Source organism: Dendrobates tinctorius, unplaced genomic scaffold, assembly GCF_039654945.1.
Source record: "Dendrobates tinctorius isolate UK_male_01 unplaced genomic scaffold, ASM3965494v1 ptg000231l, whole genome shotgun sequence".
Lineage (NCBI taxonomy): Eukaryota > Metazoa > Chordata > Amphibia > Anura > Dendrobatidae > Dendrobates > Dendrobates tinctorius.
The window spans coordinates 26,630,001-26,646,256 of NW_027361898.1; the positions used below are offsets into that span (position 1 = coordinate 26,630,001).

The following is a 16,256-nucleotide window of genomic DNA, read 5'->3' on the forward strand; positions in this document are numbered from 1 at the left end:
GACTCCCTTTAAGGGATTGCTCACAGCAGCATATACATTAGATGAGTTAAATCCGTTCTTTTTTTTTTTCTCGGATAGCACTCAGACCACTGTCATTCAGTGGGGCAGTGCTGATGCATGATTTTTTTCACAGACAGAATGTCAGTGAAAAAAATCGCAGCATGCTGCGATTTCACTTTGACATCGGAGGCCACTCACCTATTCAAGTCTATTGGTGTGTGCAAAACATTGGGCTGCACTCGGATGACATCGGAGTGCAGTCTGATTTCCGCAGACTCCGCGGATTGAAGAAGATGGAGAAGTTTTGTTCTCTCATTTGAGAGACTCGGCTCAGAGTATGATGACACTCAGATCAAGCTCTGATGAGAGTGTCTTTGGCATAATCAGACGGTTCTCTCTGTGGACAAAGTCCACATCAATATGAAATAGTCGATGAAAGTGTGTTCACCCTTAAACAGCCATTTCTCAGTCTTCATTTGGCCCTGATATCGTTTTATTTGCTGCCATTGGGAAGCTAGGGTCATAAAAAAATGGAAAAATAAAACAAGTTGGAGAGATTTACTGTATTAAAAGGGATATTTCTTTCGCTCCACATACTGTGCCAAATCGCCACACCATGGTTTTCCCAGTTGCCATGCACGCGGGCATGACGTGTGTATTCAGCCACAGTGTCTATTCTCAACCCTTAGATCGATTGACACTGATATTGTTTTTCTGCAGTTGTAACTATTTTTCGTATTCCTTTAAGAATAAAGAACTTGCCTCTCCGTTGATGATCACCCCCCAGACGGCCACAATTACATTTGAAGATGTATATTTTGAATACATGGAGGGGCAGAAGGTCTTGGATGGTATTTCATTTGAAGTACCTGCAGGAAAGAAGATAGCCATTGTCGGTGGTAGTGGTTCAGGGTAAGCATATTTTGATATATTTTTGGACGTTTGGTTTGTGGTTTTCTGCTTGTTTAGCAAGTATTGGAGTGTTCAGTAGCTTTACTTTTTATTTACATTTATGTATAACCTTTATCTTAGTCTGTGAGTATTGTGCATTGCGATTATTATTATTTTTTTTTTTAATGAGAATCTGTCAGCAGTGTTCACCATGCAATCCGAGAGCAGCATGATGAAGAGAGCCTGATTCCAGTGATGTTTAATAGGCTGTGTGTTGTTTCAATAAAATCAGTATTTTATCAGCAGAATATTAGCACTACAGGACAAGGTGTCTCATGCTTCCTAGTCAACCGCTGTGTGTAACCCTTCCCACGCAACTGATTGGCAGCTGATGATCAGTGATATGGGTGGGGCTATAAAGAACTGAACATTCTGAGCACTGCTAGATCTGCAGGTTATAAAGAACTGAACATTCTGAGCACTGCTAGATCTGCAGCTGAGAAAACAGGGATTGTTTCAAGATATCATCAAGCAGACCAGTAAGTGACACAGCTCTAGAATCAGGGTCTTAGCCCCTACATCATGCTGCTGTCAGATTACATTGCAAATGCCTGCTGACCTATGTGTTAATAAAAGAAAACATATACCTTTCTGGCAGTCATTGTTGAGGTTAACTGGTGTCTTATAAAGGTCTGAGAAAGATAAATGGGTGCTTGCCTGTCCATTTTTTTGGCTGAATCATATGGGGATGGATGGAATTAAACTGGAAAAAAAAATCTGTTCTTGTATGGCTTCTATAGACAGTGAAAAGTAACCAAGTACAAAGTAGCCTTCACACTGGGCTAGGGAGACAAAGTGCAAACATACAGCTCTGGCAAAAATTAAGAGACCACTGCAAAATTTTCAGTTTGTCTGATCTTTCTCCCTTATAGGTATATTTATGAGCAAAATGTAAATTGTTCTTTTATTCTTTAAACTACTGACAACATGTCTTCGAATTTTCAAGCAGTAAATTTTGTATTTATTTTCAGAAAATGAGAAATGATCAAAATAACAAAAAATGCAGTGCTTGTAGACCTCAAATAATGCCAAGAAAACAAGTTCATAATCATTTAGAAACAACAATACTAATGTTTTAACTCGGGAAGATTTCAGAAATCAATATTTTGTGGAATAACCATGATTTTTAATCACAGCTTCCATGCATCTTGGCATGCTTTCCACCAGTCTTTCACACTGCTTTTAGGTGACCTTATGCCACTCCTGGTACAAAAATGTAAGCAGTTCTTTGTTTGATGGCTTGTGACTATCCATCATCCTCTTGATTACATTCCAGAGGTTTTCAATGGGTTCAGGTCTGGAGATTGGGCTGGGCATGACAGGGATTTGATGTGGTGGTCCTTCATCCACACATTGATTGTCCTAGCTGTGTGGCATGGTGCATTGTCCTGCTGGAAAAACCAGTCCTCAGAGTTGTGGAACATTGCCTGAGCAGAAGGAATCAACTGTTTTTCCAGGATAACCTTTTATGCGGCTTGATTCATACGTCCTGCGCAAAGATTAACCTGCCCAGTTCCAGCCTTGCTGAAGCATCCCCAGATCATCACCGATTCTCCACCAAATTTCACACTGGGTGCAAGACACTGTGGCTTGTACGCCTCTCCAGGTCTCCGTCTAACTAATAGACGACCAGATGTTGGGCAAAGCTGAAAATTAGACTCATCAGAGAAATTACCTTTCTCCAGTCCTCTATGGTCCAATCCTTATGGTCTTTAGCAAAACTTCAGCCTGGCTCTCCTTTGCTTCTCATTGATGAAAGGCTTTTTTCTACCTTTACATGACTTAAGCCCTGCCTCTAGGAGCCAGTTATGAACTGTTCTTGCCGTGTACTTCGCCCCAGCTGCCATTTGCCATTCCTTTTGTAGGTCAGTTGAAGTCATCCTGCGGTTGCTGAGTGACATTCGAATAATATGACGGTTATCCTGGTCAGTGGAGAGTCGTTTTCGCCCTCTGCAGGTCTGTAGCTTTGTTGTCCCCAATATCTGCTGCTTGACCTTGTTGTAATGGACTGCCATCCTGAAATTTTAAGGATGGAGGCAACATGACACTCACTTTATCCCTCTGCTAGTAAAGCCAGAATAGAGCTCTTCTTTTCCTCTCTCAATACTTTTCTTTTCAACTCCTTTGGCATAGTTAAAAGTTACTTTTTCATTTCAAACTACTTACCAGGTGGTATTACACGCCTATCAGACTCTCCCACATTAACCAGGCCCACTCCCCCCATTGTTGGAGAGGATGCGGGCAACAGGGGAATCTTTACCACATCTTTTGGTGTTGCCCGAAACTAAAATGTCTGTGGCTCCAGGTTTCTCGTCATATTGACTCCTTTACAGACAATTTTACCCTGACTCCCCAAAAAGCATTGCTTTCTTTGGACTTGGATCAATTACACCCGTCGGTGAGACAGGTAGTTATTCACATCCTTTTGGTAGTTAACAATAACTTGGCTTACTTTTGGAATAAGCCTGACCCTCCTAAATTTTCAGATATCCTAGACAAAATCTACCAACATAATGCTTTCTAATGGAGGTTTGTAGTTAGTAACAATAATATTCTCGCCTATACTAATAAGTGGAATGTCTGGAACAGTAAATTTAGACGAGTTTAAATTTCTCTCATGCACCTCCTTAAGTGATTGGACTAGACTGCCTTCTTGCATTTCCTTAAAGGTTCAGCATTGTGCCTCTTATTGACATTAGTATTTTGTATACTTATTAATGTATGCTTTCTTACAAGGGTTCTCTATTTTTTATGACCCTTACCCTTCCTATGTACAGTCATGGCCAAAAGTTTTGAGAATGACACAAATATTATATTTTCACATGATCTGCTGGCCTCTGGTGTTTGTGTTTGTCAGATGTTTTTATCACATACAGAAATATAATTGCAATCATATTATGAGTAGCAAAAGGTTATATTGACAGTTAGAATGAGTTAATGCAGCAAGTCAATATTTGCAGTGTTGACCCTTCTTCTTCAGGACCTCAGCAATTCTCCCTGGCATGCTCTCAATCAACTTCTTGTTTGTCCACCCGTCTCTTGATGATTGACCACAAGTTCTCAATGGGATTAAGATCTGGGGAGTTTCCAGGCCATGGTCCCAAAATCTCTATGTTTTGTTCCCTGAGCCATTTAGTTATCACCTTTGCTTTATGGCAAGGTGCTCCATCATGTTGAAAAAGGCATTGTTGATCGCCAAACTGCTCTTGGACGGTTGGGAGAAGTTGCTCTTGGAGGACATTCTGGTACCATTCTTTATTCACGGCTGTGTTTTTAGGCAAGACTGAGAGAGAGCCCATTCCCTTGGCTGAGAAGCCACCCCACACATGAATGGTTTCAGGATGCTTGACAGTTGGCATGAGACAAGACTGGTGGTAGCGCTCACCTGGTCTTCTCCGAATAAGCCGTTTTCCAGATGTCCCAAACAATCGAAAAGGGGATTCATCAGAGAAAATGACTTTACCCCAGTCCTCAGCAGTCCACTCCCTGTACCTCTTGCAGAATATCAGTCTTTCCATGATGTTTTTTCTGGAGAGAAGTGGCTTCTTTTGCTGCCTTCCTTGAGACCAGGCCTTGCTCCAAGAGTCTCCGCCTCACAGTGCGTGCAGATGCACTCACACCTGCCTGCTGCCATTCCTGAGCAAGCTCTGCACTGCTGGTAGCCCGATCCCGCAGCTGAAACACTTTTAAGAGACAGTCCTGGCGCTTGCTGGTCTTTCTTGGGCGCCCTGGAGCCTTTTTGGCAACAAGGGAACCTCTCTCCTTGAAGTTCTTGATGATGCGATAGATTGTTGACTGAGGTGCAATCTTTCTAGCTGCGATACTCTTCCCTGTTAGGCCATTTTTGTGCAGTGCAATGATGACTACATGTGTTTCTTTAGAGATAACCATGGTTAACAGAAGAGAAACAATGATGCCAAGCACCAGCCTCCTTTTAAAGTGTCCACAGTGGTGTCATTCTTACTTTATCATGACAGATTGATCTCCAGCCCTGTCCTCATCAACATCCACACCTGTGTTAATGGAGCAATCACTGAAACGATGTTATCTGGTCCTTTTAAGGCAGGGCTGCAATGATGTTGAAATGTGTTTTGGGGGATAAAGTTAATTTTCCAGGCAAATATTGACTTTGCAAGTAATTGCTGTTAAGCTGATCACTCTTTATAACATTCTGGAGTATATGCAAATTGCCATTAGGAAAAATGAAGCAGTAGACTTTGTAAAAATTAATATTTGTGTCATTCTCAAAACTTCTGGCCATGACTGTACATTTACCCCTTTCCCCTCCCTTTTTCCTGTTCCCCCTTAATATCCACCACCCAGTTTTATAAAAAGTTTAATAAAAATATTTAAATAGAAATGGTAAAAAAAAAGTTATTTTTTCATTCCTATTACTTTTGGGATATTACTAGCACTTGTTTTGCCATCCAGCTTGTCCTATTGCAAGAGGATTGTGAACACCACAGCAGGGTTTTTTATGCTTTCCTTCGTTAAATAAGATTTGGTTCAGGTGATCACCTAATCAGAAGCACATTAAGTAGAATGTGGTGTACTCTGGTTGGAATTCACCTGACACTGGAATGGAATGGCTGTCAGACATGGAGAGAAGCTGATTTTTATAAAACTGTGCAGTGGTCTCTTAATTTTTGCCAGAGCTGTATAGAAATCGTTTTTTATTTTTTACCAATAGGACTGTGTTTTTTTGTTTTAAATTTTATAGATTATTGTTATGCAATTGTGTTCTTTTAGCGGAGACAATATGTATCCTTGCTGATGGTTAATTCTGTCCTTCTTTAGTAAAAGCACCCTGGTTCGACTTCTCTTCCGCTTTTATGAGCCTCAGAAAGGAAACATTTATGTCGCTGGCCAAAATATCCAAAATGTCGGTCTGGAGAGCTTGAGAAAAGCCATTGGTGTAGTTCCCCAGGTATTAATATCATTTAAAGCATACTAAAGCCACCATTTTATTAGTGTGTTAGACCATATCTGACGTATTGAAAATATTGCTATATAGCCATGTTAATAGCTTGTTGGGTTCTTTGTTTCTGTTCCCCAAAAATTCTAAGCCTTAAATATCCGCTATCTTGTAACTGTGCATACTATATGCAGCCCAGATGTATGTTCTGCTGTATAATATTTGATGTGGTTTTGCCTGTAGGATGCTGTACTTTTTCATAACACATTGTATTACAATTTGCTATATGGAAACATGAATGCTTCGCCAGAAGAAGTCTACCAAGTGGCTAAATTGGCTGGACTCCATGACGCCATCCTCCGTATGCCTAATGGATACAACACGCAAGTGGGGGAAAGAGGACTGAAACTGTCAGGTAAGGCCACAAGTAGCCATCTACTCCCTCGTAAGGCTCACTGTCATGCTTTATTAAAGACTTCTTCCTGCGAACAGTGTAAAGCTCATTGCTGACTTCATACATAGTTAAGGCTTTTCATGGGTGATTAAATACAGCATTTCTGATCTTACAAGAGTTTCAGCTCCGCAGTGAAGACATTTTGCCCTTTGGGAGCAGGTTGTCACTGGACATGGAGCCCACTTCATAGTTCTTGTGAGAATATTACTCTATCAGTTCTTCCTTATCACAAGCCTTTATGTTCTACCTGTGACTACGAATCATTTATGCTGGATTAGCGTTGCGTTTGCAGCTCTGGAAAGATATTTGTTTGATCTTGTTTTACTAAAAAGTTGCTATTCCTTAAAAGGGGATATTTAAAGGGAATCTGTCAGCAGGTTTTTGGTATGTAATCTGAAGATAGCATGAGATCGAGGCTGAGACACAGATTTCAACGATGCCTCTCTTATCAAGCTCTGAGGTTTTGTTTGTCGCAATGATTATTATAGCACCAGTAGCTTATCATTGCTGTGACTAGCTGGTGGTATGATCCTTGATTCAACACACCCCCTCCTGTGATAGGCAGCTCACTGTCTATGGACATTGTATACAGAGAGCCTGGTGTGGGCGGGGTTAGCTTCCTCAGCTCTGCTTCATGCTAAATCTAAAAACTCTGATTGTGAATATGTGTGAACGGATGCACCCAGTAATCTAAGTAATATTGTGTTGAAATCAGAGTCTATTTACCTACATTAAGCTGCTCTCAGATGAGGTAGCAAAAACCTGCTGACAGATTCCCTTTAATAATACCTCATTTCAAGATAGTTCTTCAAAGTTTTATGCCTACAAAATAGAGGCCTGACTAGTGAATTGGTCCAGGTGAGAAAGGACTGGTTTATAGACTTCCGGAAGGCATGTTGTTTCTCTGTACTACTTATAGTGCCACGACTTCACAGATTGGATACTTCAAATTGATGCATAAGTTTTCCAGGAAGCACATTGGTTAATACGAGGGTGGTATTTCACATTTTAATTTTTTTAAGCCACATTTTGTTAAACGATAAACCATGACTCTCTAGTAACTTCCTTGAAGTCATTGACCGTAGCTTATGAAAAATGTCCGGTAACGCGGCAATAAAAGTGAAATTATTAATAGAAGCTTATTGTACAGCAGTGTGTTGTGCATTAGATTTATAGAGGCTGTCATTGTGGATATGGATGGCTGAGTGTCTCACAGATCAATAACCCCATGCACACCGTGTATTCTCGGCTGCTCACCAGGCGTTTAATCTTCATTCTTTCACCGTTTGGCGACATCTTCTTCTTTTTTGCACGCTAAGTGTGCCCCAATGCCTCATTGTCTTAGAATAATGCTGGTATTTAATAAACTCTACTTCAAGGGTTGTAGCCCGGCTCACATATTACTGACTCATACTTTGGACCTGGGAAGGGTTCATTTTATTTCCTATCCCTGCTTTCCATATCATTTCAGAGGAAGACTGATCCTATTCAGGTCAGCGATCCCTATGTAGTCACAGGACACCACGTTCAGCTTCTTTTGTCTTCCCTTTCTTTACATGGGTGCACATATACTCCCTAAGAATCAGTGATCTGTATGTAAGGTGAAATATGTCACGGTATGGTATATGACGGTACATGTCTTTTGTGCAGGTGGTGAGAAGCAGCGGGTAGCCATTGCCAGAGCAATGTTGAAGAACCCACCAATTATTCTTTATGATGAAGCCACTTCGTCCTTGGATTCCATTACTGAGGAGGTACATATCACTTTATTTTACTGTTAATTATCACATTTTATATTTTCACGTACAGTTAATGGGTCATATGATAGTAGATGTTCTTACCATCCAAGAGACGTTAGACTTGGCCTTAAAGGTGTGTTCCCATTTCAGTAAGTGATGGCATATTTCTAGGATATGGAATCACTTAAAGCGAACCAGTCACCAGGTTTGGCCAATGTGAGGTAAGGCCACCACCTTTCAGGGCTGATATACAGCATTCTATAATGCTGTGTAACTGCCCCCAACACATTTTTCTTCTCTTACAGGTTGAGTTGTATTATACTCACCTGCGGGGTGGTCCGTCCGAGGGGTGTCGCAGGTCCTCCCATCATCTTACGATCACTGTCGTCCTGCTTGCTTCATGTGCATGACGTGTCCCTGCAGAGCAAAGTACTGCAGTGCGCAGGCAGCGGAAAAGGTCTAAGAGCCCCGGCACATGCGCACTGCAGTACCTTACTTTGCCTTCAACAGGTCAGAAAAGTACTCCTGCTCAGGAGCGCGATGCCGAGGAGACTGTGTGGATGATGCATGGACGGGTCATCCACATGAAGCAAGCAGGAGGGCGGCGATCATAAGACTATGGGAGGCGCCGGACCAGAGACAGCCATAGGACCGGACCGCCCTATAGGTGAGTATAAGTTATTTTTCTTCTCTTACAGGTCGGGTTGGGGGCAGATGTACAGCGTTATAGAATGCTGTATATGAGCCCTGAAAGGCGGTGGCCGTTTCTCATATCAGCCAAAACTAGTGACAGGTTCCCTTTAATGATCACTGGCGGTGCGAATTGTAGAAGCATTCCAGATCTTGAGAATGAAGGGCCACACTGCTGCGTCTCATTCACAGGCTTTCCCAGCCACTCACTTCAATGCCTCTGTGTTTTAAAGAGAATCAGTCAGCAGGTTTTTGCTATGTAATCTGAGGGCAGCATGATGGTAGGAGCTGAGACCCTGATTTCAGTGATGTGTAATTTATTAGGCTGTCTGCTGTGGTTTCAATACAATAACTGTCTTGTCACCAAGAGATTATCACTGCTTGGACTGCAGATCTCCTGAGCCGTGGTCTGACTACGGCCCCCCCTCCTATGATAAATAGCTTGCTGCCAATAGACAATGTACATATAGAGTGGGTGGGTTTGCTACATCTAAAAACTGATTGTGTCACAACTACTGCATCCAAGAAACTTAATTTGACACATCATTGGATATAGGGTCTCTTTTCCTACATTATGCTGCTCTCAAAAACCTGCTGATAGATTCCTATTAAAGGGTGTCTGTCAGCACAAAAAGACAAGTACAGGCGCTCTGTTCTCCCTTGGTAGTTTAGAAGCCCTACAACTTGTTTTCCATCGATCTCCGCCCTTCTCTGCCTCCTGTAAAGCCAAAGCTGTCAATCAATAAAGAGCAGGCTGAGATATATAGGTACCAAGTAGTGTTGACAGAGCGTGCTCGGATAAGGCTCCAGCGGTGTCGTCCATCCAGCGTTCTCACAAGTTGATATGACATTTCTGTCTAGGTATGTACCGATACAGACATAACTGGGTTTATCACTGCACGATATGAGGTCCTTTCAGTAACCTGGGCATATGAGCCATTGGTCAGCCATATTGCTGACTGCCCAGCTGAATATAGCATTATTTTACCCAAACCCAGATGTTGTGGGAAGTGATGATATGATCAGTTGCTGCACGTTATTACCGCCTGCAATCTCCACATTGTATAGCATTAGAGAAGATATTGCTTCTATATCTAAATACCCCAAACATATGTTTCCTCACCGGATATTCGTGTCTTTATGAAGAGTAATAAATTTGATTTAAAACCCTGTAAAACATCTGGTTACTGTAGTGACATCAAAGGGTTTAGGATAATGAAGCACGTGATATATACTTTTCACTGTGTTTTTCCCTACAGCTGTCAGTCATCGCCCACTAATCTGATAAGTGTGACAGCGCCGCTGCTTGATTTGATTTCTCTAAGGAATGTTAAAAGAAAATGTCACTCTTTTAAAATTAACAATTAACTCTTCCATGTCTGGGCTATGCTCCTCTTTATTAATTGCCGTACACTTCTCCCGAAAAATGATTTGACTGTAGGTAACTCACGTGGTCATGCTCACATGGGTCCAAGAAGCCGGTGTGGCATAACATGTTCAGGATCCATACACAGAAGGACTCATTTTTGTGTTTGAGACTGGAATATAAAAAAAAAGAGTCACAGCTGAATTTTTAAGACTAAGATCTGATTCAGATGATTATGAAGCGGAAGGTCAGACCTGATTGTGAATCCACAGAGTCAAACTAACCACATCATGGATCCCTGCGATACTGTTAGTTCCGGTCATGTGGTGCCGGCTGGGACTTGCGGACAAAATACAGGGGTTAACCTGCGGCCATATTGCAGTTATCTTAAAGAGTCCAAACAAAATGAGGGAAAAAGCCAGCCCATCAAGACGTCCTCCAGAGCCCGGAACATGGCCACTGCCATGGACAGCAAATGGTTGAGCATGTAGAGGGAGTTAATAAAAATCCAGATTTTATTAAAGTGCTTTAAAATTTTTGATAACTTCAGAAGAAACTCATTGATCAGCATGTAGTACCTATGCGTTTTTTGGTGAACACGTTTTGGCATCAGAAACGCCTAGGTGCTTCATGCTGACTGGTGCATTTTTTCTTAGATGTTGTCAATATTTTAACGCACTTGAGTAAAGTCTGGGTTTTTTTTTTACTCCATCTTGAGCTGGATCTCCTATATCCTCAAGTAATGGCTCTGTAAAGTGAATCGATAAAATAAAAAATGGAGCCAGCAAAGAACATTTTTGGTAGCTTAGAAAAGAAGATTCTGCAGCAAAGCGGGTCTGTGGTGTGCAGAGACGTGTGCAATATAAGTGGTCTCAATCTTCAGTGTGACTTGCCATAATCAGGCAGAATATTGCTGCAAGCGCACATCTCTGTTCTTTGTTATATGCATGTCCTTTTTTTCTTTTTTTTGTTGTGCTAAATAAGGAGTTCGGCAAACTTTGGGCACAAAAGCTTGCCTAAAGTAAGCCAACTAATAGATGGGATAAAGGTAATTAAAACTCCGAAATTTATCGTCCAGCCTGAGCCCCTGTGATATATTTGGGGCATTTAGTCTTGCTTTAAGCTAAATCCTTTGCATCTAAAGAGGCCGTGGAATATGACTTATAAATATAAGCAGCAGAAGACATAACATCCCAAAAAAAAAAACATAAAACCTCTTTAAAAAGACCACCCAAAGTGGTAGTTAAAATTGTGTTAATAATGTGTTGGTCCTCTCTCATAGATGACCGATGATATGTATAGTAAATGAGGGATATGGAAATTTGTCATGGGAAATATGGTCTAGATAAACTGGTGGTCTTCTCAATTTCCTGCAGCCCCCAGGGAGGCAAAAAAGTAACCGCCGGCATCCTGCCAATACAGCACTGATGGGCACACAATGCTTGTTAGTAGAAGGGGTCAATCTGCGGTGTCAGCCTTTCATTAACCTCATACAGTACCATAAACTGCATCAGCTCATTAAAGGGGTATTCTCAATATCACAATGGTGGCTCACTCATTCCTACAACTCAAATCAATCAATTATGGCCTTGTACAATCAATTTTTTAACTGGACTTTTCTTGAGTTCTGTCCCTGCGAAAATATCAGTCTCATTCCCTGCTTACGTGTTTTCCAGTAGTTTTATCTATGGTGTCGATCCTCCTCACAATACTGTTGCTTCTATGTAAGAATTCCCTTCATACAGAAAGAGCCCATGCAGTATTTCCTCACCAGCAGCTCTGTCCAAGCCTTGGTCACTCCAGCTCAGGCAGGAGGAGGCAGCGCTAGGCGCAGAATACAGCTGCAGAGGCAGACGTTTGGGAAGTGCTTCATACCACCCAGAGCACTTCAGCCTCATTTGCATATTGATTCAAGTGGCTGTTATTTTGATTAAGGGAGGAATGGACTGGCTAGCTGAAGGCTATAAACAGTTAGGGAGGGGTGAGAGGTTGAAATTGGGCTAACAGATTACTTTTTAATGCATGGTATTGCATGAACTATGAAGTGCAGTGAAGAGCAACATACTCTTAAAGGGCGTTTCCGTCACATTAAATATTTCAATAAAAAAAGTCATCCCAGCATGGTCTAAAAATCAAATTACTATGTGCTCTCCTATCAATTACCCCGCAGAATATCCTGGGCTCCATGCGTGATATGATCAAGCACAGGACGTCTGTGTTCATCGCTCACAGGCTGTCCACAATAGTGGACGCAGATGAAATTATTGTGCTGGACAAGGTAAGTGTACTATAGATATGATTGTGTCCTGCACATGTGTAATAATAAGATGAGCGCTATGTGGAGGTGATTTCTGTGGCTGTTGCTCCATCTTCCTGTCCTGGTACTTGGAAATGTCCCATTTGGCTTTGTGCAGCTCCTTAGTAGTCTGGGAAATGTACAAAAAAAGGCAAATACAGTTTTGCTTCTACATTTCTAGCCATATGTACCCCTCCAGCAACAATGGGTTGATTGGTGCACAGCTGCCTCTTCCCACACTCAATCTGTTTAGTGGCCATTTTTGCTCTCTGGTAGCCAAATCTTGCACGAAGCAGATGCACTGGCTCAGATCTACTTGTGATCCTATGAGCAAAGCTGTGGCTCTTCAGATAGATAAATGGCTCTCTATGCTTTTTTTTTTATTCCTGATGTAGTTCAGTTCCACACTGTAGTATTAGGGTTAATTGCACTATGTCCTACAGCAGCATGCCGGCCAAACCCTGTCTGTTATTGGCTGCTTCGCTACAGAAATTAGCTTTTGTTATTTACTAATAATGGACTAATAAATGCGATCACCTAAATTAAAAAGCCAATTTGTAGCAGATTGTATTTTGCCGGACACCCAAGCCCTCTGTATGAGAAGCTGTTCTAGATGGCTGCTTGTGAGTCGCTGGATCGCAGGTCATGACAGTGATCGTAAAGTCCCAATTGTCCAAACTAACCTACTATGATGATCTATGTAATGATTCTTCTTAATTAGTAGGACGCTTGCTTTATAATATGCTAAATGTCAGCACTATTGTGATATCCATCTGTGATGATAGGAGCAGAAATCCCAGTTACTGCGGAGCACTGCGCTAACCCTCTGTATAAGACGCCGCAGCCTAGCTATGGTGTCTACACCCCGTTGTTACGTTATGGTAAAGGCTAGCCAGGATTCATTGTAGAGACTGGGGATCCATGCTAACGGTGATGGGATTAGCGGGTGTGTAATACAGATGCAATATTCCATCTCCTCCAGCGCTGTGCGATGTATGCGCGGCTTGTTTTAGATTCACACCCCTGCTGCTCTACATCGTTCCCCGCTGGCACGGCATTCACATTAGCCCTATAGGAAGACAGCATGATCGGACACAACAGCACTGCACTGAGCGAATGCAGGAATGTCACTCCGCAGTCCCTGTCTGTTACTCCCAATAAGCCTGTTGTAGAAATGTCACATGTCTGCTATGTATCGGAGTCACACAATGCACACATTTCATCATCATTAGTGATCGCAATGAATATTAGCAATCTGACCACTAAATAAATGACTTGACCTACACATTAGATGAGAAGGCAGATATTAATGTGGGAAGTGTAGGTTAGTTGTTTGCAAGCTGCTGTACTCTGGGATCAGCAGTCCTGGTGTTCTATTAGAGGACAGTCCCATGATCAAAATGTGTATGTGTGTGTGTATATATATATATATATATATGTATATGTATGTGTATGTGTGTGTGTGTGTGTGTGTATATATATATATATATATATATATATATATATATATATATATATATATATATATATATATATATATAAAATGAAGCGACACAAAAAAGAAGAAAAATAGAAAAGTTGGTGCAAGGCCCCCAAGGCAAATACCGAACCTTAATAGTTGGAGTCCAAAAGAATCAGGGGCAGCACACCGTTCATGATCAAAAATGGAGCTATATAATCAGCCCAAAGATTCTTTTGGATAATATATATATATATATATATATATATATATATATATATATATATATATATATATATATATATATATATAATCTATCTCCGGCCCACTTTTGAGGTTTTGTGTGAAATTAAGTCCAATTTGCCTTTTTCTCTGTTTTTTTTTTGTTATTCCAGTACACACAAAGGAAATAAACGTGTATAGCAAAACATGTTTGTTTGGGATAATTTTCTGGGAGAAATACTTCATTTTCTGGAACAATTTCAAGGGTGCCAACACTGTATTTCTATATATATTCATTAATACAGTGAGTAGTTTTGAAATTTCCCATTTTCTCAATTTTAGAAACATTTTTGTGAAATGTCAACCATAGCCTTTGTTTGAGAGCACATAAAAAGTTAATCTTTTGTCATCTGTTCACTTGCTGCTAAAGTACTGCACCTGTGAGGTGCTGTAATCCAGGTGGGCCGCTCTTGTATAGGAGCGGTCTGTTGGCAGGTGCCATGTAATGCTGCACCACCACACAGGGTAGAGTTCCACAAACAAGAGGTTGCCAAATAAATCCAAGTATGAAATGTGATTGTGTGAATTTTGTCTGTTTCTAGAATTGTGGTGTCACTCCTATCTACCGAGTAGTCTGCTCATGTCCCCGTGCATGGCTCACGTATGTGGGGGGTGACCCTGTCCTTGACTTGCCACCTTGACGTGATCCTGTCCTTGGAGTGTCTCCTCATCAGTCACTTCCTATTCTCTTTTTGGCAGGGTAAAGTAGCAGAACGAGGTACACATTTTGGACTCTTGGACAATCCTGGAAGCCTTTATTCAGAACTTTGGCACACACAAAGTAGCAGGGTCCTAAATAGTAACAGCAGCCAGAAGACTGAGAAAAACAGCCAGCAGTCATCCAAAGAAGAGGAAAGAAGGAAGCTACAAGAAGAGATCATCAATAGCGTTAAAGGATGTGGCAACTGCTCCTGCTGATCCCTTGTCACTAGAAGAAGTAGAGACAGAGGATGGCACCAGGAGAACTCCGCTCTAGAAATGCCTACTTGATCAGTGACTTCAACTCTCTGCTCCATATCTTGGTTGTGCACCTTTCTAATTTAGTTTTGTCCAAGGTTCCTTTTTTCTATTTTCTCATTCATATCTTTTTCTATTGTGACTAATTTAAAGTGGTTGTCTGGGCAAAATAAACCCTTGCCCAAGGTACTTCGATTTATAAAAATAAAATAACAAAACTCAGTCCTACTTCTCTACCAGCACCCATCTAGATCCAGTAGAGACCACGCCATGGTCTGCTCAGAGACAGAATCTCAGATCACGCGATGCTCAACTTGACTGCTGCAATCAAGTTGCAGCGGTTTGGCCGCTGGTGGAGTAGTGACCTCACCGCTTACTATTATCCAGGTTGGAGCTGGAAGGTGACTATGGCTGAGTTTATTTTTTACATATTCCGTCCCCTGGGCAAAGTTTTTGGGTTATTTTGCCTGGACATCTCCTTTAAGTAATTTTATCATGTGTCTTCCAGTTTACTTACCGCCATGCAGTGGACAGAGTACAGCTCATCTCATGGTTCTGTAATAATATGCTAAATTACAAGTAGTCAATTAGACGTGGCACAGTTAACATGCCAATCTATCTGCGGGCACCATGCTATGGAGAAGGAGACTTGCATCTTACTCATTTTATGTTTCTCTTATGAAATGCTGCCTGCAGATAAGTAAGCATATTACCATTACATGTATTCTATAAAGTAATGTCTCCACTTGGGCACATTTTCTTTTTAATCTTTGTATGTGCAAAAATGCTGAATGTATTTTCTGCCTACAGCCACCACTAGAGGGAGCACACTGTCTACTTTGTACATTGATACCATTGGAAAAACAATGTCATTCCAAAGCTTGCTCTAGTGGTGGCTGCAGGCAGATTAATTTTAGACAAGTGGGATTTTCTAAGAAAAACTGCCTATTACTGATGTGACCCATCCCCAATGCAATATAATTTTGGAATGAACCTGTATGACCAGTGATGGTCTACTCTTATCTGTGCTGCCGACGTAGATAGTCGAGCATAGACATTGAATGGAATGGCAGAGGTTATGTGCGACCATGCCCCTTCGTTCTGACCCAAACAAGATGATGAAGACCGGGAGATCATGACCCCCGTT

General features: G+C 41.4%; 1 protein-coding gene across 3 annotated transcripts in view; it reads left to right on the forward strand.

The window, feature by feature from the left end:
• ABCB7 (ATP binding cassette subfamily B member 7) overlaps nucleotides 1-15,859 on the forward strand; it is a 136,401-nt gene extending 120,542 nt beyond the window's left edge. For all 3 annotated transcript variants that reach the window (XM_073556204.1, XM_073556205.1, XM_073556206.1), the window contains 6 exons: nucleotides 749-912; nucleotides 5,749-5,878; nucleotides 6,110-6,281; nucleotides 7,971-8,074; nucleotides 12,286-12,393; nucleotides 14,852-15,859. In XM_073556204.1, coding sequence (XP_073412305.1) covers nucleotides 749-912; nucleotides 5,749-5,878; nucleotides 6,110-6,281; nucleotides 7,971-8,074; nucleotides 12,286-12,393; nucleotides 14,852-15,070 — 897 coding nt within the window. In that variant the 3' untranslated portion in view covers nucleotides 15,071-15,859. The remainder of the gene's footprint in view (nucleotides 1-748; nucleotides 913-5,748; nucleotides 5,879-6,109; nucleotides 6,282-7,970; nucleotides 8,075-12,285; nucleotides 12,394-14,851) is intronic.
• Nucleotides 15,860-16,256: the final 397 nt, after the last annotated feature.